We start from the raw sequence: 26,458 nt of genomic DNA, 5'->3' as shown, positions 1-26,458 counted from the left end.
TGAACAAAGTCCTATTTTGTATCAGACACTGAATGGACTTTGGAAACAGAAGGACACAATAAATATCCGTCCTTGGTGGTTAGCAGTGGAGAACGTGTTGAGAGATGCACCAGGCATCTCTTCCTGAAGGCGACATGGGTCTGCACTCACCCTCTGTGAGCCCCAGGACTGCCCACCTGCCTAACATTTTCTCATAAAACAGACAGTGCACAAGCCAGAGGTCTCTACTGTGACCACCAGCAGCTCCGTGAAAAGTCCCCACAGGGACCGAAGCCTGCCTCCAGAAAGCTGCGCCCCAGTGCTCCCATCTTGGTGGTTGCCTTCACTGTAGCACCTGGCTCTGCTTGTACAAATTTGGTGAGTGCACATCTGGTCAGACTTTGGGCTTCTCGAGCACAGATGGTTGTTAAAGGAAGTTGCAAGTGAAGGCTTTAGATCATGGCCAAAGGGTATCATCCTGGCATAGCCAAGCCATTCTAGAATAATGTGAATGACTGAAAGGGAAACCAAGGTAAATACAGTCCAGCTATCCTCAGCACCACAACTGGACGGCTCAGTGTTTGCTGAAGAAGTAAAGGGCCAGTCAGATTTCCACATTAATTTATACTCTTTCCCACTCAATCTTCTGGGAAAACAATTACAAATATCCAGAACCCTCATTCTAATTTACCTTCAGTGGGCTGGAGGCAGGCCCTGTCTCTTCTCAGAGCAGACACATTCAAAGGGCTCCACCTTGATTTGGATGGGATTGACTTACCCTCTTACCCTTTTCTGACCTGCAACATTTTCAGGTCATGTGCCCTTCTCTTCCACTTGTGCCATGATGTGAGTTAGAGGTGGCAAGGGACCTTCCCACCACCTGGCACCATCACTGAGCAAGGGAGACAGGATACAGGGTAACAGCCGAGGTTGGGTCAGCCAGCTGTAGTGTGACCAGGTGAGAAAGCTGCCCCTGGCGTAGTAACTCCCTCTCCCCTCGGGACACGGGTCTGATCAGGTGACCAGGACTACCTATCTGAGGACTACATGCATCACAAGGTGATATTTGATGAGGGCCATTTTCAGCATCCTTACACCTCAAGCCCTCCTTGTCAGGCCAACCATCTCTCTCAGCTGTGCTGTACGTGACTTTTTTTTTTAAAAAAGATTTTATTTAGTCATATTTAGAGTGAGGGGGAGGGAGAGAAAAGTTGATGTGAGAGAACATCTACCGGTTGCCTCTTGTGTGCCCGCAACTGGGGACCTGGCCAGCAATCCAGGCCTGTGCCCTGACTGGGAATCTAACTGGCAACCTTTTGCTCTGACACTCAACCTGCTGGGCTGCACGTCACTTTTTAAACTAACAGATTGTCTGACATAACTATTAATTCAGTGGGCGCATTTTTATTTTGTACCTGTGAGACTGTGGCAACAATGCCAAGGGCTCCAAGGAGCAGGGAAGGAAGATGCCTCTCGGATGTGGGCATGTACTTCGATGGCAGGTGGCGACGTAGGTTACCTGTCTGCCACCTCCCAGGGAGGGAGCAGGTAGTCAGTCCTGACACCTGTAGGAGCCTTCCCAAATGCAGGTGACCCCACTGGCTTCTTCTGAACTGGACAGCTGGGGTTTGAGCTACACCACCCACGAGGGCTTCTGGATCCTAAATGATATGAGTTTCTAACTAGATGGGCACCAGGGTGTGTTGGGTCAGTGAGTGCAGGGGTTCCCCACTCCTACAGTCACAACCCAGTTGTTCCTCTTATTTAGGATCTGGTTTTATGGGTGAAACACAGAAGTAAGTAGAGCAATGTTCCTCCATTAGACAAATGTCTGAAGCAGATGGACAATAACCTTCTGGCTGACAAGCTCTTGGGCAACAGTGCAGGAGTGGGGCAAATACATAGCCTGGCTTCTATCTGAATTTCCTCCTTCCGTGGCCTTCAAGATTCATTTTTCCCCTTGCCTGATAATCAATAAAAGAGGCCAACTATTTAGAAATGATGAGCCCCAATGTTTATTTCTTGTCCAGGGTGTGACCTAACAGTTTTATTGCATTTACTGCTTCTCAGTGTGTAGGTATGTCTACACAGGCAGTCATCAGAATTAGACGACCCTGTGGCTCTTCCACTGAGCTTGTGGCAGTGGCATCTCAATGTGACAATGACATGGGTGACAAGGAGTCTGGCTGCCTGCCAATGGACATGACATACAAATAACACAAAATGCACACCTGGTGGCTGTGATTCAACCACCACTGTACAGCCCCTGTGCTTTCTTGACACTGAGCCGGGCCAATACCGCCAGTCCTCCAGGGACAACCAGGCCATGGTTTTCATGGCTGGAGGTCTCACTGCAACAGTCCTTGCAACCCAGAACTCCAGGCCACGGGTTTTCATGGCTCTGCTGCTTCCAGTGGGGCGGGGAGCCAGCCACCTTGAGTGTCTATGGATTCATCTGTCCATGGTGGATGAGAGGTGCCACAAGATAGATGGTCTGGCATTGTGGGTTGCACTGTCTCCCCACTGCCCTAAATTCACATTTACGTCCTGACTGCAGTGCATCAGAATGCAGCCTTTCTCAGAAATGCAATCACCACAGATGTTGCCAGTTAAGATAGGAACACACCGGCGTAGGCAGGGGTGCCCTGGTCCGATATGATGGGTGTCCTCATAAAAAGGGGAAAGAAATTTGGAGACATATGTACACAGGGACACCATGTGAAGATGAAGGCAGAGATGGGGTGATGCTTTATAAGGAACATCAACTGTCAGCAACCCTCAGAAGCTGGGGCAGAGGGGTAGAACAAACCCTCCCTTGCAAGGAAAGAACACGCCGCCCCCTTGACCTTGGACTTTCAGCATCCAGAAATGAGACAATACATTTCTGTTGTTCTAAACCACCTGTTTTTGGTACTTTCTTAAGGCAGCTCTAGCAAAGGAATACGAACAGCAGCCAAGTTAATGTGCATGCAGAGCTCGACCTCACAGGAGGCTGCTCTGCACAACCCCTCACCCAGACAACAGAACTCCTCACTGGGCCTGAGCTCCCCATTCCCGGGCACAATGGCCCAGGCAGGGGAACTTAAGTGCCTCTCACATGATGACAACTGTTTTTATCCCACACCATTTACCAGGCAGGACCTTCAGGGTACACAGAAATGACATTGGGCAGGGGGTATTGCCCTCAATGACCTCACAATCTCTAGTAAGCAGCCACCATCACAAATAAAAGTAGGACACAGTTCCCCTGCAAGGAACTTACAGCACCCCGGTGGGTTCCAAACCTTAAAGACTGCTGCATAATGGTGGGCGCTCCTCGGGCCAGCTGGCAACGTGGCCTGCCAGGTGTGCCCGGCCCTGCTCCCCAGCGCTTCTCTCTAGCTATTACCTGCCCACAGTTTCTTGTTCTGAGATCGGAAGTGGTTACCCTGGAACCTCAGGATGGGGGCAGGTGTTCAAACAGGGCCGCATGGCAATGAAGTGAGTTGTGGCAAGGGTTAGACCCCAAGGGGTGACCGCAGTTGGAGTGGCCCAGTCCCTCTGCCTGCTTGGGAAGCACTGAAAGAGGCTCTCTAGGACCCAGAGAGACCGGGCTAGTCCAAGCTGATTACACGCCTCCCTCCCTGCTTTTTGGCACAGCAGAGACAGAAGAAATGCTCAGCTGGCCGCTATCTCATTTCTACCTGAGAGCAAAGGGCAGGAGGATGAGGTGTGTCCTGGGGCAGGTCCTGGGAGGGTCTGGCCTCCGTCAGTAGGAGTTGAGCGCCTGCTTGGAGCGGCGCTTCATGTGCAGGCGCTGGTGGCGCAGGAGGTCGGAGTTGTGCAGGAAGGTTTTGACGCAGTACCGACACCGGAAGGGCCGCGCAGGGTCCTTTCCGTGCACGCTGCTGCGGTGCCTCGCCAGGTGTTCGGGCCGCTGGAACAGCTTACCACAGTCACAGCACTGGGCGCTCAGCCGGGCCCTGCCCTCGGCCAGCGGTACATCAGGCCCTGCTGTCCCCTGCTCGCTTCCCATCACCGGCCGCGGCCCTGAGGGCGCCAGGTGGACACGCCTGTGGCAGAGCAGGTGGGAGTTGAGGCGGAAGCTCTTCCCGCAGGCGCCGCACCTGAAAGGTTTCTGGGCCTCGTGGGCCTCCAGGTGCCCATCTAGGTCCTCGCTGTCACTGAACAGCTCCCCGCATACCGAGCACTCGTGCAGTTTCTCCTGATCCCTGCGGCTACGCAGGTGCCGGATGAAATTGACCCTCCAGCGGAAGACCTTACCGCAGTTGGGGCACACGTAGGACTTCCCTGAGGCGTGCACCTCGCCCCCAAGTGGGGCGCCGTTCTGCTGCGGGGTGGGGGTGCCAAGCTGCTTCCCCTTGGGGCTCTGTGGCTCATCTGTGCAGTAGGGGCCTAGCTGGGAGTCCTCGTCCCCAGAGCTGGACAGAACGATCTCGATGGTCACCTCCTCATCCAGGCTGTCCTTGGGGGTTGCCAAGTCATCTCCAGCTACAGGAAAGCAATGAGGAGGTCACTTAAGAGTTGATGCTAGAATAGGTTATGACACTGGAGGCTATGGGAAGAGGGTGAATGTATTTTGCATGTGAGAAGGACATGAATTTGGGGGACCAGATGATGGAGTGTTAAGCGCAAAATTACATCCCCTAAAGATTCTTATTATGCTAAAGTCATAACCCCATATACCCAAATAGGATATCTGGAGTTCAGCTCTTTCAGAGGTAATTAAGTTAAAATGAGACCCTTAGGGTGGGCCCTAATCCAACTGGCATCATTGTAAGAGATTAGGGCATAGGCATGAAGAGAGACAACCATGTGGAAGCACAGGGACGAGACAGCTGGCCATCTACAGGCCAAGAAGAGAGGCTGCAGGAGAGCGGCGTCACCCCTACTTCTGACACCTGGTTCTCAGAGCTCCAGCCTCCAGAATTTTGAGAAAGACAATTTCTGTTGTTTGAGCCTCCCAGTCTGTGGTACTTTGTTGTGGGAGCCCTAGGAGACTAACAGAGTGCACATGGGACGACACTTCCTTGGATCGGCTAACGTGACCAAAAACAGATGCAGGGTTTCTAAAACAGGGGCATAAACAACCATTAGTGCTCCTGTAGGCCATCCACACAGTGTTAGTAATTCCTACCAGACGAGGTGGGATTCAGAGGCGTTCCCAAAACCCCAGTGAAAGAGTAAAGCCTGGGAGCTTCAGCTCAGCAGTGATGAGTTCAGAAGGGAGTGTGCCCGGCAGTGGGGGAGTCCCCTGAATTGGCTGTTAGGATAATAGGAAAACAGTGAAGAGTTGTGTTCTGACTGCGTGCTTGCATATGTATTAAATTGTGTAATCTTCAATAATAACCCTACAAGGCAGCTCTGATTCCTATTTCTGTTTTACAGGAAAAAGCTTAAAGGAGAGAGAGAAAGAAGTTGCTCTAGCTGTGAGGGGAACTGAGCTCAATCGGGATTGGGGACACCGAAGCCTGTGGCAGTGCTATGCGAGCTGGGCAGGACTTGTGCCAGGCTGGCACAAACTCTTCAAGGACATGACACCGTGGGCTAGGAATAGATGATGGGTGCTGTCCTTGAGCTCGAGGGGCAGAGGAGAGAAGCGGGGAGGACAGGAAGCCAAGGGGAAAAAACAAGACAAAGACATTATAAAAAATAGTTTTGTTATGTTATGATCAGGAGGATTTCTTACAAGACATAAAATCAAAAAGGAGATGAGTAAGTGTATTACATTTTAACACTTTGAAAAACTGCCCTGGCTGGTGTGGCTCAGTGGATTGAGCGCTGGACTGCAAAGCAAAGGGTCACTGGTTTCATTCCCAGTCAGGGCACATGGCTGGGTTGTAGGCCAGGTACCCAGTAGGGGGTGCACGGGCAGCAACCACACATTGATGTTTCTCTCCCTCTCTTTGTCCCTCCCTTCCCCTTTCTCTAAAAATAAATAAATAAAATTTTGGGGGGAAAATGTGAAAAACAAATGTGCTGAAACAACTCAAGAATTAAAAAAAAAAGAAAAATGGGAGGAACTATGTGCAAATAAGAGGCAATGGACCCAGAACCATAATTTTTGCATAGAAAAAGCAAACTACTGCTTAGCAGAGCGGACTCAAGCCCAGGCCTCAGGTCTGACACCACATTTGGCTCCCTCAGCTCCGCAGTCTGACACCCACGGCAGAATAGACACATCGGAGGACCTGCTATAGGTTGAGTGTTTGTGTCCCCCCGCCAAAATGTATAGGTTGAAGCCTTGTCCCACCCAGGTGGTATTAGGAAGTGGAGCCTTCAGGTGATTAGGGTTAGATACGTCTTGAAGCTGAAGAGCATGAGTGAGTGAGAACACCAGCGAGGAGGGAGCGCAGGGCGAGAAGGCATCCATCATGTGGAAAGCCCGCCCCATACCGGACTCTGCCAGGGCCTCGGTCTCAGGCTTGCCCACCTCCACACTGTAGGAAAGAAATGCACTATTTCAGCCACCCTGTCGATGGCTTTTGCTCCATGAGCCAGCCTGACTGAGACAGTACCTACTGACCTCAGAAGGTACCGTACAGAAACAGTGCATAAAATCTCATGAGGACCTTACCCTGGGGGTGGGGTGGGGGGGTTGAAAACAGAGCTTACCCAGGGTGAAGGGGGAAAAGGCAAAAACAGAAACTAAACAAAAATAACTACCTGATCCACAGAGAAACCAACTCAGGTTAGCATTCTAATGCTGGTCAGCGTGGCACTGATAGACAGCGGGGGGTGTCCTGCATGAGTCCCCACTGAGGCGGAGACAGCGTCCCCTCAGCTGCTGTCAGAGGGAGTGGCAGGAGCTACCCAAATAAAAACAATGCCCATCCTCTGACATCCTCTCTCCTGTCCTCAGGCAACCTGGGCTTCTGGACATTTCAGCGTGCATTCCGTGTCAGAGCCCAGGAAGGCAGAGAGTGGCTGGAAGCCCCTGGGTAACTATGACCCAGCCCGTGTAGCGTGAGGCTGCTGTGGGCAGGTAGGGGTGGACGTGGCCCCAAGTACGCATGCAACAGCAGGTAGTAAGCAGCAAGCATTCATCCAGGACACTGAGTTGGTCATGCTCCTCCTGGGGAGGGGCCACCCTCGGCCTGTAGCAGGCACCTCAGAAAACCAGTGGTGAGGGAGCTCCAAGTGTGTGGGGAAGGGCCATCTTCCTTCTGGATCTGTTGTAACACTAAACCCATTTTGTTTACACCTGACGGGGTAAAGAGAAATGGCACTGAGTCCCGTATAGTGCTAGATGCAATTATAATAACAGACAAATCTTGCTCCAAAAGGCACCTTGGGTAAAACAGACTGTGCGTGAGTCAGTCCCCATAGCTGTGGACAGTCTCCATGACACAGTAGGTTCAAGTAAGAACCAGAGACTAATGTAATATTTTACGTCAACCGGAATTTTTATTTTCTTTTCTTTTCAGTGGAGAGTGCGAATGCAGCCCCCCACTACCACAGATCATGCAGTCGAGTTTCCCACATTGGGGGAAATCACAGGGGTCAGCGCATCTGGAGCGCAGCGGGTAAGCCTCGCCTTGGGAAAACCACTTTTGTGATCATGGTATCTGCCCTGCCAGGTACATATCCACTGGATTTTTTTTTTTTTTAAGTAGAAAGGAAGGAAAAAAAAAAAAGAACCAGAGACTCAAGTTTGGTGTTTGGAAGAACCCCTGAACCCCAAGGACATTAAAGATGGCTGGCTACATTATAGTCTTTGCCTCTGGAAGTGGTGACTTTTACTAATGTGACCTGGAGTGCAAATGTGTGTGGGCCACCTGCCAGGGCAGGTGAGACACATGCTCTCCAGAGTCCCTTTGCTTTGGCATTCACAACCCTGCTCTTAGGTGCAAGATTTGGCCCAGGATTCTGGACCTGTGCTTGGGGAAGAAATACACTCCTACATGGCCAGCAGCGCCACGACACATCTGCTTCAACCTGCAGGGTAAGGCCACGACAGGAGGGCCTTAGGTAGAAGCTCAGCTGCGAGAGACCCTAGCAAAAGGGAATCAACACCTTCAGCTGACAATCGGTGGGTTGGCAGGGACCTCAGAGTTCAATCCCTGACCCTACCCCCAACAACAAACGTGCACAACACACATCACACATGCACACTTCCATGGTACATATACATCAAATGCACACATCACACACATGTAATCTGCCACACAGCAGATATGCACACATACCACATGCCATCACCACACACCTGCATGTGTGCAGATGCACATGTACACACACCATATGCTCTCTCTCTCTCTCTGTCTCTCTCACTCACACACACACACACACACACACACACACACAGAGGGTGTACCCCATGCCTTCCCAGGCTTTCCTTACCTGGGCAGGTGCTCTGCGCAAGCGCTATCTGCTGGCAGGCCTGGAGTTCTGGCACCTGCAGTTCCTCCCGTCTTCCTCTTTCTTCCACCAGGATCGGCTGGAGACTTGGAAAGTCTTTCCAGAGAAAATGGAAAAATAGGTTTGTTGTGCAGCTACAGCACTACCTGGGGGGCCTCTTAACAGATGCCAGACCGTGACCCAAGGGCAGCCCCTCGGTCAGTGTTTGCAGATGAAGTGAATTTGTAGACAAACAGCTGATACCACAAACACGGGCTCTGAAGCTAGATGGTTCCGCCCTGTCTACGTGACTGTGAATGAGTGCCTGCCACCCTTATGGTCATTTCCACTTCGGTGGTGGGATTTCTCAGGCCCCAGTGCCCTTTGCAGAGACACAGGCTGCAGAGCCTGCTGGGGCAGACAAGACAAGGAGCTGGCCTCTCAAGAGGCCTGCGTGCTGGTTCTAGGGGAGGTGGGGAGCCACGCCTGACTGAACTGTGCTGGCTCCAGTTCCTGTAGGGGAAGGGGTGTGGGCTGCCACTGATGCTATAGGAAGCTTTTTGTTTTGAAGGGGCAGTTTCTCAAGGCATTATGGCAGAGTGGTTAAAACTCGAGTTCTGGTGACACAAAAAGCCCAGGATAGCGGGACTGGAAAATGCTGCTGCTGAGCAGTGTTGTCAACCAAGCCCCAGCACCCCATGCCTCAGTTTCCTCACCCGCAGTACATGGTGGAAGGACTACGGGATGAGACACCTGGAGGTCCTGTGCCTGGTCCTCCTTCTCTCCTCAACCTGTGAGGGGTGGGACCCCACTTGTGAAGGGGCTACTGGCTTGTCAGCACAGCCCAGGTGCTACTCACAGCAGAGGACAAAGATATTCCCATTGTGTCCTAGTTCCTGGTTGAGGGAGTGTGATCCCCACACCCGGCAAAATAAAAACCTACATTATTTCTGTGAGGAGTCAGGGAAGAGGCAAGACGTATTCTACCAAGACAGTCAGGGTATACAGAGGGATGCAGAGAGATGGCAAGGAGTAGCCCACCTCTGGCCAGTAGCACCTACCATTCCACTCTGTCCACCCAGTGGTGGAATCATGACTCACCCAAGTGGGGGACCTGGGTAGCATCCTTCCCCTGCAGGTCCTGGAGCTCTGGAACACGTGGCTCATTCTCCTCCCCCTGGGAGAGGTCCAGCTGGGCTGCTGGGTCATCTGTTCACACAGAAGGGGAGGACACACCTTCCTCAGGGATCTGGAGGGACCCAGGACAGGCCACAGCAGTGAGAGGGCCATGCAAGGCTGCAGAGATGTAGAAAGGCTGGAGCAGACAGGGAGGGCAGACACCGTGGGCTTGGGGAAGCTCTGCCAGGCCCATGCATTAGGGAGCCACACGTGAAGAGGCGCAGGATCAGAGGGAAGAGAATAGCGATACAGAGGAACCTGTTATGTTTGGTTTTGTATGCAGAACAGCCAGCAAGCCTAATTTACACGTGATGATGGCAGGTGAAAGCTCCTCCGCTAAGTGCGCTCGGGATCACTGCGTGCAGGTGACCTCCCATCAGCATTGGGGGTTGGTGAGCAATATTAGATGCAGGCCCCCCATGTCCCTGGTCTCAGGAGAGGGCCAAAGGATGTCTTACTTTGAGGCAGTGAGACCCCACAGTCCTCTCCAATGATGAACTCCCCATAGAAGCCAGTCTGAGCAGGATCTAGAAGGGACCAGTCCTCTTCTGAGAAGCAGAAGATCATGTCCTCAAAAGGCGAAACCCGCTTCTGAAATCACAGGAGAACACGGATGCCTCAGTCTAGGGACAAGCTGGGGCTGAGGGCACGAACACCCCTGTGCTGTGCGCGTGACAGGGAGCGTGCAGAGGGCTGCTCCCCCGCTCTCGCTTGGGACCCACCTTGTTCCTAACGGGTTTGGCCAAATCTGAACCGAGAGGACTCACCAGCGGCCAGAGGTGTGCAGAAAAAGGCTCTGCTGCGCAGTGCTGGCAGCACACATGCACCAAGTCCCAGGCCTGCTGCGAGGACCATGGCCATCACGCCACCTGGGCACCCTGCTGGCTAGGTGATGCTCCATTTTTCGAGTTTGTCTGTACAAGCCCCTTCACAGCAGCATTGATGATCATAGATAACAGAGGCTGAAGACGAGCTCTGTGCCCATCATCAGAGCAGTGACTAAGCCCACAACATCCTACCAGGCCGAGCACTCCTGTGGGAAGGAACGTGGGCCTCTCTGCACTGAGGAAGCCCTCTGAGGTGTGTCACATGGAAAGCACCTGTGCACAAGGTGCCCTGGGCTGCCCAACGTGCAGAATGGCCAGCAGTTCCACAGTGGGACGTGGGGTTAGGTGCGGCTAGGAGGCTTCTCTGACACTTCGAGTCACACACCAAGGGAATGCGTCAAATGAATCTTAGTTTAAAAAATGGTGGGATACGTATATAGTAACAGGTGATCCTAAAAATAAAGAAATCCTTTACAAAATGAAAATACAAATCTTTGCCCATGGAAGCATGAAGTATCTCAAACCTCCTGTAAATATTAATGTGACAATAGATTGATAATAACAAAAGCTGTCATTGAAAAGTTAACCTGGAACCTTGATTATTTGAAAGAATATTTGGGAGAAGGAAGACGTGAAGGATGGAGAACTCCTGGTCGAGCAGATATTTCTGTTCACACTGTCTAATCCCAGAAGAACAGACATACAGCGCATCTTTACGAGCATGCAGGTCAGCAACTGTGTCACCCACACACACGGACGGAGCTGTCTGACTGCACATTCCCTGGGGGTGGGCTTAACGAGGCACCTACCTTCTGCAGTTACAAAACATTTAAAATAAAATCCCATTTTGGGTTTTAAAAAATAATTCCTTTATACAGTCCATTGGAAAGCACTTCAAAATAAAATTTTAGGGGAAAAGTACAACCCAGATAGTGTTGTGTAATAAATCTGTTTAAAAAATTAAAAATTTCATAATATTGTAAATACATGTCATCATATCTGCCTAACTCTAGACCAGCGATTTTCAACCAGTGTGCCATATGCCTTTTTAAAACATGCACTACCTAAGTCAGGGGCACTGACCTCTTTTCCTTCAGATTGTCAATAAAAAAATGACAACAGCCAATGCAACAATAGCCATCCAGTATGAATGAATGAGAATTGTACTTATTTTTTGGTCAGATCAGCAAAAAAATATATTTTTGGTGTGCCAGAGAATTTAGTAAATAGTGTATGTGTGTGCCCTGAGGTGGGAAAGGTTGAAAGTTGCTGCTCTAGACCATCCCTGCTTACTCTATGGCTGTGCCGGGGCTGGGATCAGGTGTATGGGGGGGAGACAGGGTTGGGAAAGGGCAGTTTCAGCGGATGTACCCTAATAGTGCCTTGGCATCCTCCACGACATGCACACTTTTCTCCACATTTACCCGGACAGCAGAGAGCAGAACAATGGGCACAAAGGGCACAGAGCCCTTCAAATAGACTCACCACGTTCCTGGCTTACCTACTTGTCACGTTCCCCGTCTCTCAGATAGGATGGTGGGCATGTTACTCATCCCCCAGGTCACTGGGGACTTGAAGGTACATTACCCCAACAAGTGTCTGTGCGAGTCTTCTACAGCCCCATGTGACAAAAGAACTGTCAGTCAATATGATCTAGAAAATGTTCTACATTAGAATAATTCAACATGGGTTCAATAAGACCATTCAGTGTCTTTTGAACTATGACGTAGTATTACCTTTTCAAGGAAAAGAATTATGAAGACCCCCACAAGTGACTGTGACAAGAAGTCAGGATTGGGTATTGCTGGGTGAAAGCTCTCTAATGGGCCTTAGAAATCTTGCTAAACATAAATTGGGTCCTTAAATGTCAATTATCAGGTATACAAGTGAAATTTAATGGTTTCATGTTTATGTGACATCAGTCATATGCTTCCCACCAGGAAAAAATGAGATAAAGTGTAATGCTCCCCTGGGTCCTTGGAGAAATTTCTGGGCAATTTTGGGAGAAAGTAGTAGGGTATTGGGGAGGAAATACCCTGTGACTCAGTAATTCCATCTCCAGGACATTTTCCTAAGGAAATCATCAGGGATGTAGGCAAAAGTCTATGTAAAAGCATGTAGAACACACTGGTAGAATCATGCATCAGGCTTCTTCTTTCCGCCTTTCTCCAGTGTCTGAAGACTTACCCTAATTGAAACAAAATACTCATGTGCCCATCTCTAAGATACAAAAACTATAAACAGGTTACAGTCTTTGCTTCTGGTTTTCTTTGGAAGGGCATGGTGGGTGGGTCACAGACACTGTGGCTGATCTCTGAGTTTCCCCTGCCTGCAGCCCTACCTCCAGACCCTCCCAGAGGGAGGCTGCAGACTGGGTTTGGTGTTTCTATTCAGTGCATATCTTTTAACCTCCAGCTACCTCTGAATATAGCTTGAAATGTCGTCACAGCACTGTTTCGTATGTTTTTAAATGTTGAACTTTCTGTTTAAGGTTTATTCACATACATCTATATAGGTCTAGTTCATTGACCTAAACTGATGTGTAGGATTTCAGTGTGGTGATTTTACCCATTCTTTTGTCAATAATGTTTAGGTTTTTCCCAGTACAGATGTTCCTTGACCCAGACAGGGTTTTATAGCCCAATAAACCATTGTTAAGTTGAAAACATCCTAAGTCGGAAACACATGTAACACCACACTGCAAAGAATGGGCTGATGACCCTAGGGCTCATGCGACTGACCAGCTGCGCCCACTGTACTTCCCAGCACCATGAGAGAGCATCCTTCTGCACATGGTTGCCCAGAAAAACATCGAAATGTGAAATTTAAAGTACGGTTTCTACTAAATGCCTATTACTTTCCTACCATGGTAGCTTGGGACCAGCTGTACTTTGCTGTTGCCAGAAACAGTTCAGTGAACTCTCTTCTGTCTCTCCACATGTGCAAGAGTGTTTCTGGGGCAGGAGAGTTACTGACCACTGGGGAAACGTGCCCACTGACAGGACACACTGCCACCACTAGCACCGGGGCTGTCCAAGGTCGAAGATTCTGGCCCCTCGGCAGGAATGTAGCATGGGTCCCAGTCGTGGAACCACCCTTCCCTCAATGAACATCCATTTACAGGTTATTAGCCAATGGGCTTTTTTATTCTTTGAGACCCTTCTCTCATAGTTCATAGTCTTTGCTCATTTTTCTATTTTCTAATGGGTTGCTTTTCCTATTTTTTAACCAGCTTGTTTTAAATTGTAGATTACCTCATTAATCAGCAATATTAGCAATATAGGAGAAGCTGCAAGAAAGTGTTCACCAAATTAGAATGGTGACAATTTTGATTAAAAACCTTCAAAATCAGAAATGTGGTTTTGGAACAAAAATAGACCAACACAAAAGAAATGTAAAAGTCCAGAAACCAAATTTGGTATACATAAAAGTTTAATCTACAAGAAAAAATACAGCCCTAATAACCATTGCAGAAAGAGAGAGATGACTTTTATCTGATAGAGTTGGTTGAACGTATCTGATAATAGTTGGTTGACTATTCAGAAATAGAACTAGATTCTGATCCTTGTTCACAACTATTATAAAAATAAAAACCCTAATACATCAAAAGGAAAAAACGGCTATCAGAGATTACAAATAGAGAGGGACCATAAGAAGAGCAATGGGCAGATGTTCACACAAAAATTATAAATGCCTACAGTAATAAAACAGCATGAGGGAGACTGAAAGGCGAGACGTACACACTCATGAGAGGCGGACAGGGAGCACTAAGATACACAGAGCCCTTAGGACACGTGGAAGAACCTTTCATGTCAATGAAAAAAGAAGGCGAGCAAGGGAGCAAATATTAAAATATATGAAAAACTCACATTCATTAGTAGATAAAAATATGAATATAAAACATTATCTTTGTAAAGATTTTATTTATTTATTTTTAGAGAGAGAGGAAGGGAGGGAGAAAGAGGGAGAGAAACACATCAACGTGCAAGAAAATCATCGATTGGTTGCCTCTTACAAGAACCCAACGGGGGATGGATCAAACCTGAAACTCAGGCATGTGCCCTGACTGGGAGTCGGACCAGTGACCCTGAGCCACCCTTGTTCAGGGCTAAAATACTATTATCAATCATTGCTTTGATAAAGGTTAAAAAGGAAAGGTGATGAAATTTCAACAATCATCTTGTCATTATACATAAATACGTGTTAGAAACACTTTAAACACCTTGGCCTAGAAGCTAAAATTCCCACAACCCTATCAGAAAATCCTCTGGAATCTTCAGAAAAGCTACTGTACTAATAAGTAAAATTAACAAGGTTTCTGAATAGAAGGCCAATGTAACAAAAGCCAATTGTATTTCTTTGTTTCTATATAAACAACTAGATGATGAAATATTTTTTAAAAAACAGACCATTTACAGTAGTATCAAATATTATGAAATTCTTAAGAAAAATGTTGATAAAACATGTTCCTCAAATGAACACTGAAGAACAAAGAAATGAAAGATTTAACAAGATGTCAATATGGCCCACCATGCACTATAGATTCAGTGCAATCCCAACCAAAAACTTCAGGAAGATTCTAAAATGTATATGGACAAGCAAAGCACTTAGAAGCAGCCCAAAGAATTTTGAAAGCTAGAGAACTCACAGTAACCAGCCTCAAAACATACTACCGTTACAGTGATATTGGAGTAAAGAATAAAAACAAAGCTTAATTGAGGTTGGGCCCAAATTCTCAGACACATGTGGACAACTGATTTTTGACAAGGGTGCCAAGGAATTCAGAAGGCAGAAGGAAAATCTTTGCAGTGAATGGCGACAAACAAGCAAATATCAGCATGGGGGCGGGGGAAGAGAAAGGAGCCCTATGCCTTGTTATTGTATGCAAAAAATATCTTCCACAACTATAAAACTTCCAGAAGAAAATTCTTTGTGAATTTGATGTAGACAAAGATTTGTTAAGACACAAAAAGCATAAATGATTTAAAAAAAATCAACAAAGTGGACCATATCAAAGTTAAAAATGTTTAATCCTTAAAAAACGTCATAACAATGAAAAGGCAAGCCATAGAATGGAAGAAAATATTCCCAATACACACATCTGACACAGGACTTCTATCCACAATATAGATATTTTTAAAAGCTCTTAAAACACAGTAAGACAAGCGACCCAGTAAATGGGCAAAGTATGTGGACACTTCACAAACGACATATAAACCACCCCCAGCAAATGAAAAGACGCTCAACTTCATTAGTCAACAGGGAATGCTAAATTCAACCACAATTACATATCTCCCCTTAATAGCCAAAATGTGCTTTTGGAAAAAAATGACAATACCAAAGGGTGGTGAAGATGTGACGTGCCTGTGGCAGAGTGAGTGGTGAGCACTGTGGGCAGCAGCCACACACTGACCCCATGACAGTCTCTGCCTGAGGCCCCGACCTCTGAAATGAAAACATTCACCCACAAAAAGACTTACATGTGAATGTTCATAGGCGCTTCACTCACAGCAGGCAAAAATCACAGTGCACCCAATACTTATTACCACTCAGTCAGTGGGTAACCCACCTGTGACGTTGTTGTACAGTTGAGTACTATTCAACAATGAAAAGGAAGACATCGCTGAAACACACAGAGAGAAAGACGCTTAAATCACTGGGCTGAGTAAGAGAAGCCTGACCTGAGATGTGGTGACTCACATGACTCCACTTACATGAAACTCAACAAGAGTGAATCTACTGAGACAAAAAGGAGGTCAGTGTTGGCCTGGGCACAAGAGCCCAGCTTCACTGCAAGGGGCGCAAAAGAAATTTGGGCTGATGAGGATGCTCCGTATCTTGATTGGGGTACTGGTACTCAGTGCAGATACTTTTGAAAAACTCTCTACACTGTGCACTTAAACAGGTGTGTTATATACAACTTATAGCTCAAAATACGTTTAAAAAGTAAAATTATAGACACCATTTTCATTTACCATTTTGGTGAAGATTAAAAACAATGCTGTCCTGGCCAGGTAGCTCAGCTGGTTACAGAGTTATCCGGATAAGCCAAGGTTGTGGGTTCAGTGTCTAGTCTGGACACATACATGAATCAACCAAAGAATGCATAAATATGTAAAACAACAGGCTGATGTCTGTCTGTCTGTCTCTCTCTCCCACCTCTCTCAAATCAGTAAGTAAAAACTTATAATAAAATAAAACAATGTTGCCCTGGCTGGTGTGGCTCAGTGGATTGAGTGCTGGCCTGACAATCAAAGGGTCGGTCGCCAGTTCGATTCCCAGTCAGGGCACACGCCTGGGTTGTAGGCCAGGTCCCCAGTGCGGAATGTGCAAGAGGCAACCACACATCAATGTTTCTCTCCCTCTCTTTTTCCTTCCCTTCCCCTCTCTATAAATAAATAAAACTTAAAAAAAAACCAATGTTAACATATATTTACAGAACAATCACCTGATTTCTATATATGTCCTATTACAAATTATGTAAGCGCCTTACCCTGGTGCCCAGTGCTGACAGGACCCCTATGGGGCACACCACTTCGATGCCACCCTGGGAAGGACACAACCAGCCTGGCAGTCCTGCTAAAATGTGGGACCTGAACCTCAGCTAGTTAAACCTGACTGCGGTCTGGCCTTGCTCTCCAGAGTTACTGGTGCCATAGCAAAAGGGGAAATCCAAGGAGGAAACACTGGAGCCAGGACAACAAAATGAGAGCACAACCTGGAATGTATTATTTAAATGTTACATTACCAGAATGTGACAAATGCACAGTTAAGTCCCCATTTAACGCTAACGATAGGTTCTTGTAAACCGTGACTTCACGCAAAACGACAAATAAGGAAACCAATTTGATCAGAGGCTAATTGATATAAACTAGACCAAGTTCCTAAAGCATATTTCTGGTCACAAAAACATCACCAAACTTCCAAATGAAGACCCAAAACACTTCTCCCATCCAACCTTGAACTAAACGTGAGCTGACAGACACTTAAGATCAGTAAGAACGCGTAAGAAAACAACTTCCCGATGTGCTGATTCCTGTTCAGGGTCGTGGGGGCAGGAGCCTCGCTGGGCAGCTTAGGGCACAGGCGGTACCCAGCCTGGACAGGACGCCCTTCCGTTTCAGGCACTCACAGCTGCCCACACCCACACTCAGACCAAATGAGGGAGGCACGCCAGTGGCCATTATGCATATCTTTGGGACAAGGAAGGAAACTGGAGACCCCAGAGGAAGCCCACACAGACCTGGGGAGAACGGCCAACTCTACACGGACAGCAGGTGGCCCTGTCCCCAGCCAGGAACTGACTTTTTCCCTCCTTAACGCTGTAACAAAAGGACACTGAAAGCTATGTTATTCACGAACCTGCTGTCTTGCGGTTAGGTAAGCAATTGTCCTAGCTTTTAGAAAATATACCTGTCTTAATAGACAGGGGCACAAAGCCTGCACCTCACTCTCTAAAAAAGCAGGAAAAAAATGTGTGTAGGGATGGGAGGTGAGACAGACAGGGAAGGGGAGAGAGAATGAATATAGGGAAATTACAGTGAAGGGTATTTGGAAATCTCTGTACTAGTGTTTTTTAAAAAAAATATTTTGTCTATTTATTTTTAGAGAGAGGGGAAGGGAGAGAGAGAAGAGGGAAACATCAATGTGTGGTAGCCTCTCGCACGCCCTCTACTGGGGACCTGGTCTGCAACCCAGGCCTGTGCCCTGACTGGGAATCAAACCAGCGACCCTTTGGTTCCCAGGCTTGCGCCCAATCCACTAAGCCGCACCAGCCAGGGCTCTGTACTATTCTTATAACATCCACAGGCTTGAAATAAATCCCCCCCCAAAAGTTAAAAATAAACAAGTAGAATATTTCAAAAATGTCTACTTGATAATAAACAATAAAACAAACAAAAAAAAGTCTACAATTGTTAAACAACACTGCTTGTCTTCTAAACTTGTCCCCAGGAAAGGAAACTTCTGGAAGCAAGAACAGAACTAATCACTCCCTACAGCCACAAGTGGAAGACAACTTTGGAACAAACTGCAGCCTCGTGTTAGCCTAAGGGCCACACAACAGCAACCCCCCACCCCCCACATTTTTTAATCCAATTATAATCCAATAAAAGCTCAAAGCCTCCACCCCTCAATGCTGGTATATCTCTCCACACCATGCCCCTCTCTTTTCTTGGACAGTGAATAGAAACTTTATTCTCTACACATTTTTTCCTCTTTGTGAACCTTTCACAGCCCACGTCACTGACCACCTCACCACAGTTGGAATTGGGAGTTTGAAACAGGGCTTTTCAAACTCCACGTACCTATGACTCACTTGGCAATATGGGCAAAAGTACACATTCTGTCTGTGCTGGTCTGGGGTGCAGCCCGAATGCTGCTTTTGAAAGGGTCCCCAAGTGGCTATCCTGCTAGGAAGAGGCCAGCATTGGGGAAGCCTGTCCCCTGGGGACAAGCTACATAGAATGGAAGACAGGCCTTTGGAAGCCACAGGCTTGGAAGAACGAACTTGATGTTGGTCTCAAAGGGGATCAAATAACCTGCTCCACAACATGCCAGCTTGGCCAAGACCATTTTGAGCTGAAGTCAACAGAGAACTAAAGATCTCACAAAAAGTCCTCTCACCCTCCCCTCCTTGTGAAAGGCAGGGTCTGAATTTTCCTTTATCCAGGTATCCCAATCTCCATTCCTACTGGGAAGGGCAGATTGACCCTGGATTACCAGACAGAACTGGAGATTCTTATCAGCCAAGGTCAGCATAGCAAACTACTGAATAATCCTTATCTTCCATCAGTGCCCAGAGATACTTCCCTGCCCACAACTCTGCTCCTTGAGGCTCAAAATCCTTTTCCTTTGTCATTTCTCCATGAAAATGGTAAATAATCTCTGACGCTGTCTGGGATTTTCATTTCATTTGCGAGGCATGTAAAATCAGTCGCTGTCTCCTAGGAATCTCTCTTGTCAGTTTGCAGGGTGCTGGCCACTGAACCTAAGAAAGTAGAGAAAAGGAGGTTTTCCCCTCCTGGTCAGCCCCTCAATGCAGAAAAGATGCTAGCTAGCCCCACCTCTCATAAGCAAAATATGAGAGGAATCTGGGCCTGGGCCTGTGCCAGCACGGGGTGGGCATCTGGTTCTGCAGAGTCCCAAGAAAAAGTAGACAGCATGTGCTATCAAAAGAGATATGAGTCTTTTCCCCCCTTTGACCCTTAGTGGTATCTGCAAAGGCGTCAGAAGGAGGACACTCACAGACCAGTGGGGAAGCTAGCCAGAGCGCCAGCGTGGGTGTCCGGGTGGTGGTCCTCCAGTCGCCCAACGACAGCCCACCAACAGCACTGGATACTCAGCAAGCTTCTGTGTCCACTGGGGAAATGCTTACACGTGGGCATGAGGACCTATAGCGTGACCCCATCAAGACACAGACACAGTGGTAAGGTCCATAAGACAGTGCCCCAAACATCTGCACATCTTTGGAGGTGACTGGGGACACTTAACATGCTTTCACTTTCTAAATCTTGCCAGTTTTTACAACAGAATCTGCCAGTAAGGGAGGGTGTTTTTTGCTTCTTTGTATTCCAAATAGCTGGTTTGATTCTTGGCTTTATCTACTCTACTGTTGATTCCCTATAAATTATTCATTTTAGTTAGTGCAGCCTTCATTTCTGACTGGTCCTTTTTTAAGCTGTTGATGTTCTTACTGAGTTTACTACATTGTATATCTAAAACTAATGTAATATTCAATGAAAGAAAGAAATTTCTGCAGGCACCTAAACTGTCAGCAGCCACCACCCTTATCAGTTAGCAGCCATAAACATCCACACCAAGATCCTCCACCAGCAAAAAGACTATGATTCACTGAAGGCTCAGATGATGGTTAGGAATTTTTAGCAATAAGGTATTTTTTCTTTTATCCTCACCCAATGACATTTTTTCATTGCTTCTAGAGAGAGAGGAAGGAAGAGAGAGAAACATCCACTGGTTGCCCTCAGGGGGTTGGTGCCTGGAGATTGTATGCACCCAGGCTGGAGATCAAACCTAGGTTTGTGCCCTGACCAGGAATCCAACTGGCAACCTTTCAGTTATAGGACAATGCTCCAACCAACTGAGCTACAACGGCTGGGGCACATAAGGTATTTTTAAATTAATGTATATACCATTGTTTTTTATTGATGATTTCATGGCACTTAATAGACCTCAGTATAGTGTAAACACAACTTATATGAACTGGGAAACCAAAAAAACGTATGACTCATTTTATTGCGATGTTTGCTTCATGGTGGTGGTCTGGAACAGAACCACAAAAATCTCTGAGGCCGCCTGGACGAAACAAAGGGTTCAGGGCATGCTCAACAGCAGAATGGATGGGACAGAGAAAAGGATCAGCCAACTCAAAGACAGGAAAGGAAACTGTCCGATCTAAACAACAGTGAGAACATGGACGAAACCTTAAACAAAGAGCCTGAGGTACACCTGACACAGCAATAAGAGTAAAATCGTGTAAGGAGAATACTGGAAGGAAAGAGCAGGTGGGCTGGCAAAGCACCTGAAGAAAAAAGGCTCAAGACTTAGTAATTCAAGAGACATAAAGCCACAGATTCAAGAAGAGTAAACCCCAAGTCAATAATCCAAAGAAATTCATGCCAAGATGTATCATAATAAACTTCTGAAAACTAAAAACAGAAGAAAAACATCTTAAAAAAACACCATCTTCCCTGCAGGAGGAAAGGAAATTCAGAGGAAGCCTATCTCTGGCCGCCAGCTTCCAACACCACCTCAGGAGGAAACAGCCCTCAGGGGCGAACAGGGAGGGAGACTTCTCAGATGAGTCCAGAACCGAGTGCCACCAGCATGCTTCTCCTAAAGGCGAGGCAGAAGGAGATGCGCTACACAGAAAGGAAACAAGGATGTGACAAAGGACGAAGGCTTCAGTTGCCACACCTGCTCAGGATGAAGGTGTTGGAGGCCCCGTGGACTCTGCAGACACTTCTCCCCCAAAAAGTTTAAGTCGGGCCTTCCTCGCCTGTAATAAGTCATCACCAGAAATACCCAAGTTTGAGCCCCCAGAGGGTGATGATCCTCTCATCACTGAGCACCACTCTTCTCCTGGTCCTGCACCGCTCTCCTCGAGTAAGTCCTGGCTCCTAGATGACAAGGTCACACCTTCCTCATTCTACCTTTGTCTGGACCCTCTGGCTCTGTCGGGTTCATGTGTGTATGCACGCATTAAATTTGGTTATTTCCTCTTGTTAATCTGTCTCATGTACATTTAACTAGTACACCCAAAAGAACCTAGAACCGCAGAGGAAAATTCCTACCACCCCCTCACAATAAAAGAAGGAAACGTAAGAAAGGAAGATGGTAAGCCAAAATATGGATAAATACAATAGGCTTTCCTTCTCCTTTTAAGTTTCTAAGCAAAATTGTAACAATGGGATGTGCTTCTAAATGCAACAAAGGAACTCTTTCAATCAATTGTGCTAGAAAAGGGGAAGAGTGAAGAGAAGTCAAGGGTGTGGTAAATTACTCCATATATAATGTAATACCAGAGTAATCTCTGAAAATGCTATATTGACAAAAATTCTTTTGTTGACAAACATTAGTCAGGTTCCTGAACCTTCTCCTGGGCCCATCTGTGCACTTCCTTGTAACCCCCCCCCCCCATATCTGGTCATCCTGGATATCGAAACAGGTACTTCACCCCCCCCCCCCCCCAACCCCACAGGTGCCATCTGATCGCCTGGACTGTCTTTAGCAAGAATCCTGTTAGGTCAGTTTAGCCAGAACACCCACTGTGACCCAGTGATTTGTAATATGTGTTTGGACCCCTATTCTGGCACATATCTCCTAAAACCCTAGAATTTCTAAGTGATAAGAGCAACAAAGGTCCTTAGTTATGTTAATGAGGTGACTCTGAACCCTACCTAAGGATGGGAGCTGGTTGCCAGGGGAATCAACCAGTGACTAGAGGTTTGAAACTCTCAGTCTCACCCCTCCCCCAACCTCCACAGAGGGAAGAGAGGCTGGAGGTTGAATCAACAGCTGCTGGTCAATGATTTAATCGATCACAACAATAATAAGGCCTTCATAGACACCCAAACAGATAGGGTTAAACAGCTTCTGGGTTGGTGCACACATGGAGATGCAGGGAGAGTGGTGGGCTCAGAGTGCAGGGAAGCCCCCAACTCTTCCCTACACCTTGCCCTATGCATCTGTCTGTTCCTGAGCTACATTCTTTTATAATGAACCAGTGATCTAGTGAGTAAAATGTTCCTGAGTTCTGTGTACCACTCTAGAAAGTTAATCAAACCCAAGGAGGGGATTGTGGGAACCTCTGATTGAGAGCCAGTCAGTAGAACTACAGGTGACAAGCCTGGGCTTGTGCCTGGTGCCCAGAGTGGGAGAGGTGGGCGTGCACTCTTCCGGGGCTGAGCCCTTTGCCTGTGGAATCCACACTGTCTTTGAGAGTGTTTGTGGATGTGGGGGAAACCCCTCCATATTAGAAATTGGGTCTCAGACCACCCAAAGGCCCCCCCATCCCTGATGTTTCCTCTTAGTAATCTTCCATCCACTGACTGCCAACCCGGCTCCATAGCTACAAATTCCCTCTTGCCCATGCTGTGTTTGGAGCTGAGCCGAATCTCTGTCTCCCTCTGCAGTGATTTTACACCTACCACCATGGTCCTGGATAAAGTCTGCCTTGCCATCCTTAAACAAGTATCACTAAATATATTTTCTTTAACAATATAAAGAAATACACTCAACAATACACTAGGTAAATCAAAATGGAGTTCTAAAAAATGTTGAAGTAACCCATAAAAAGGCAAGAACAAGAAAACAGAGATAAAAACCAGAACAGGAGAAAGACATATTTAGGTCCTAATATGTCAATACTTACGTTAAGCTACAAATGGTCTAAATACACCAGTGAAAACACAGCAACTGGCAGTGAATTAGAAAACATGACTTAACTACAAGAAGGCCTGGAAGACTACAGGTGTGGGTCCAGACCTCTGCAAGAAGCAGACATCACAATGAAGCAAGTCATACAACTTCTTGGACTCCCAGAGCAAGACAATAACATATACAAGTTATGTTAACACTGCACTGTAGTCTATTCAGTGTGCAACAGCACTGTCTGAAAAACAACCATCACCGGAGCCCTGAGTGAGTGATAATGTTTTTGCTGGTGGAAGGTATCACCTCAATGTTGATGAAAACACAGTGTTTGCAAAATGCAGTAAAATGAAGTATACCCATATCTGCTATTTAAATAAAACTCACTTCAAATAAATAAATAGCTAAAATGAATGAAACTCATTTCAAAAACAATGATGTAGGCAGGTTGGATGTAAAAAGATGGGCCATATATATTATGAAATCATTAATCAAGAGGAAAAGAAGTAGCTGTATTAATAACAGGTGGACTTGAGCACAAAGAAAATGGTAAGAGACATTAATAATAATAAACAGGTCCACCCCCAGGAAGGCATTCCTAAATATGCACGTAAACATGTGCACATCGATCCTAATGCATGTGCACCCAACAGAGAGTTGCACAGGCAGCAACTGATAGATCTTAAAGGATCACTGCACTTGGAGACATCAACATCCCTCTCTCAGAAACTGGAAGGACAATCAACTACCCAGAAAATCAGCAAGGATACCCCAGTGGGGTGTGTGCAAGAGGCAATCAATGTTTCTCTCCTTCTCTCTCTCTTTCTCCCTTGATCTCTCTCTAAAAGAAAATAAATAAAATCTTTTAAAAAATAGAAAGCTAACAGGAAAATCTACAAGCCTTGGAAATTAAACTACACACTTCTAAATAACCCTTGGGTCAAAGAAGGATCATAAGAAATACAAAATATACTGAAATGAATGAAAATAAAAGCATCATGTTACATTTTGTGAGCTGTAACTAAAGCAGTGCTAAGAGGGACATTTATAGTGCTAAGAGGCCTGCGTTAGAAATGCTTACACCAGAAGGAAGTCCCAAATCAACAATGTAAAGTCCTATCCCTGGAACCTAGAAAGGAAGAAGTAAAATAAACCCAAAGCATGCAGGATGAGAAAAAATAATAAAGATGAGATGAAAAAAATCAGTAAAATTGTAAAACAAAAAGAGTAAGAAAAAAAATCAGTGAAACAATGAAACAATGAGCTGGTTCTTTGGAAAGATCAATAAAACTGACACCTCCAGCAAGACTGACAAGGAAGAAAAAGAGAGGGCACATCTCCAACACCAGGGATAAAGCAGGGCCCTGACAGACCCTGCTGAGGATGAGATGGTGAAGGAATGCCACGAACAAACGGCTCCACATGCACAAATCTGACAACTTCAGATGAAAAGAACCAATTCCTTGGAAAACACAAACGAGGACGGCAGTTCATCCACTATGAGGCAGGTAGTGTGAAACACCCCATTACCAGCAAGGATGTGAACCTATAATTAAAATACCACTTCTGGTATGCCCCCTCTAAGTATCCAAGGTCATGTGGTTTCCCTAGAGAATTCTACCCAATGTTGAAAGAGTTAACACCAATTCCGCACAATCTCTTTTAGAAAAGTGAGGGGAGGGCACTTTCAAACTCATCTTGTGAGGCTAGTATTTCCCTGACACCAACACCAGACAAATGTGGTAAAGAAAAACAAAGACTAATATCCTTCCTGAATAGATGCAGAAATCCTTAACAAAATAACAGCAAACAAAACTCAGCAATATATAAAGAGATTTTATACCACAACAATAAGGGGTTGACTCCCAGGGATGCAAGGCTGGATTAAAATTTTAAAACCTCGGTCTACATAATCTACCATATTAACAGCCTAAGGAAAATTCACACGCTCATCATGAACTGAAGTAGAAAGATTCTGACAAAACTCAACACCCATATACAATAAAAACTCTCAGAACTTCCTTGATTTGATAAGAGAGAATTTACAAAAACCACCCTGGCTGGTGTGGCTCAGTGGATTGGGGGCTGGCCGCAAACCAAAGCGTTGCTGGTTCGATTCCCACTCCGGGCACACGCCTGGGTTGCGGGCCAGGTCCCCAGTGGGGTGCACAAGAGGCAACCACACATTGATATTTCTCTCCCTCTTGTTCTCCCTCCCTTCCCCTCTCTCTAAAAATAAATAAATAAAATCTTTAAAAAAAACCAGAAATACTCTATTTCTTTAAAAAAAGCCCCCCAAAACAAAAAAACCTTACAGCTAACAGCATATTTATAGTGAAAGATGAACACTGTCCCTCTAAAACTGGGAACAAGGCGAGGATGCCCCCTTGGACCACTGCTGTTCAACACTGAGCTGGACGTTCTAGCTGATGAGATGAGGCAAGAAAGAGAAATAAAGGCATACACACTGGAGAGAAATAAAACTGTCTTTATTTGCAGATGACATGATTGTCTACAAAGAAGATCCAGGAGTCTACTTAAAAAGAAACAAATGCACAAAAAACCCTTTCTTAAACTGATATGTAAATCCAGCAGGGTCATAGAATACAAAATAAACATACAAAAATCTGTTGTGTTTCTTATACTACAAATTATCATACTGTCAACAAAACTAAAAATATAATGCCATTTTCAATTGTTAAAAAAAATAAAGAATATAGGTATAAATCTAACAAAAAAAATTACAGAACTTGTACCCTGAGAACCACGGAACAGCAATGACAGTCAAAGAAGGAAAGTGGACAGGAGGTGCGGGGCGTTCACAGATCGCAACACTGGGACAGTGACAGCGTTGACGCTCCCAAAACTGACACACAGCCTGACAAAACTCTTATCCACAGTCTCGGTGGGACTTGGTGCACATGTGGGCAAGGTTACTCTAAACTGGATACAGAAAGGCAAGGAGACGAAAATAGCTAAAGTAATTTTGAAAAAGCAGAACAAAATAAGAGGAAGGGTCTACCCAACTTCAAGACTGACATGTAGAAATGAGTACTCTTAGTGCAGAGAAAGACAAATACATCAATGAAGCAAAACAGAGAACCCAAGAATGACTTACACAAATGCACTTAACTGGTTTTTGACAACAGAGCAGAGCTTTTCAGGTGCCAAAACAACTGGACATCCACTAGCAAAAACCAAACCAAACCAAACCACAACAACCTGTGACTTAATTCTCCACC

General features: G+C 46.4%; 1 protein-coding gene and 1 non-coding gene across 3 annotated transcripts in view; both read right to left on the bottom strand.

Moving 5' to 3' along the window:
- Positions 1-1,978: 1,978 nt before the first annotated feature.
- The window catches only part of ZNF496 (zinc finger protein 496), a 34,239-nt gene continuing 9,759 nt past the window's right edge, over positions 1,979-26,458 (bottom strand). For both annotated transcript variants that reach the window (XM_053911031.1, XM_053911032.1), the window contains exons 7-10: positions 9,957-10,089; positions 9,421-9,528; positions 8,323-8,436; positions 1,979-4,470 (exon numbers count right to left, since the gene is read on the bottom strand). In XM_053911031.1, coding sequence (XP_053767006.1) covers positions 3,728-4,470; positions 8,323-8,436; positions 9,421-9,528; positions 9,957-10,089 — 1,098 coding nt within the window. In that variant the 3' untranslated portion in view covers positions 1,979-3,727. The remainder of the gene's footprint in view (positions 4,471-8,322; positions 8,437-9,420; positions 9,529-9,956; positions 10,090-26,458) is intronic.
- On the bottom strand, positions 7,406-7,567 carry LOC112305277 (U1 spliceosomal RNA). Its single transcript, XR_002974806.1, has one exon. It is a non-coding gene; the product is annotated as a U1 spliceosomal RNA (small nuclear RNA).

Source organism: Desmodus rotundus, chromosome 9 (genome assembly GCF_022682495.2).
Source record: "Desmodus rotundus isolate HL8 chromosome 9, HLdesRot8A.1, whole genome shotgun sequence".
Classification (NCBI taxonomy): domain Eukaryota; kingdom Metazoa; phylum Chordata; class Mammalia; order Chiroptera; family Phyllostomidae; genus Desmodus; species Desmodus rotundus.
This window is presented reverse-complemented; position numbering and strand designations above follow the sequence as displayed.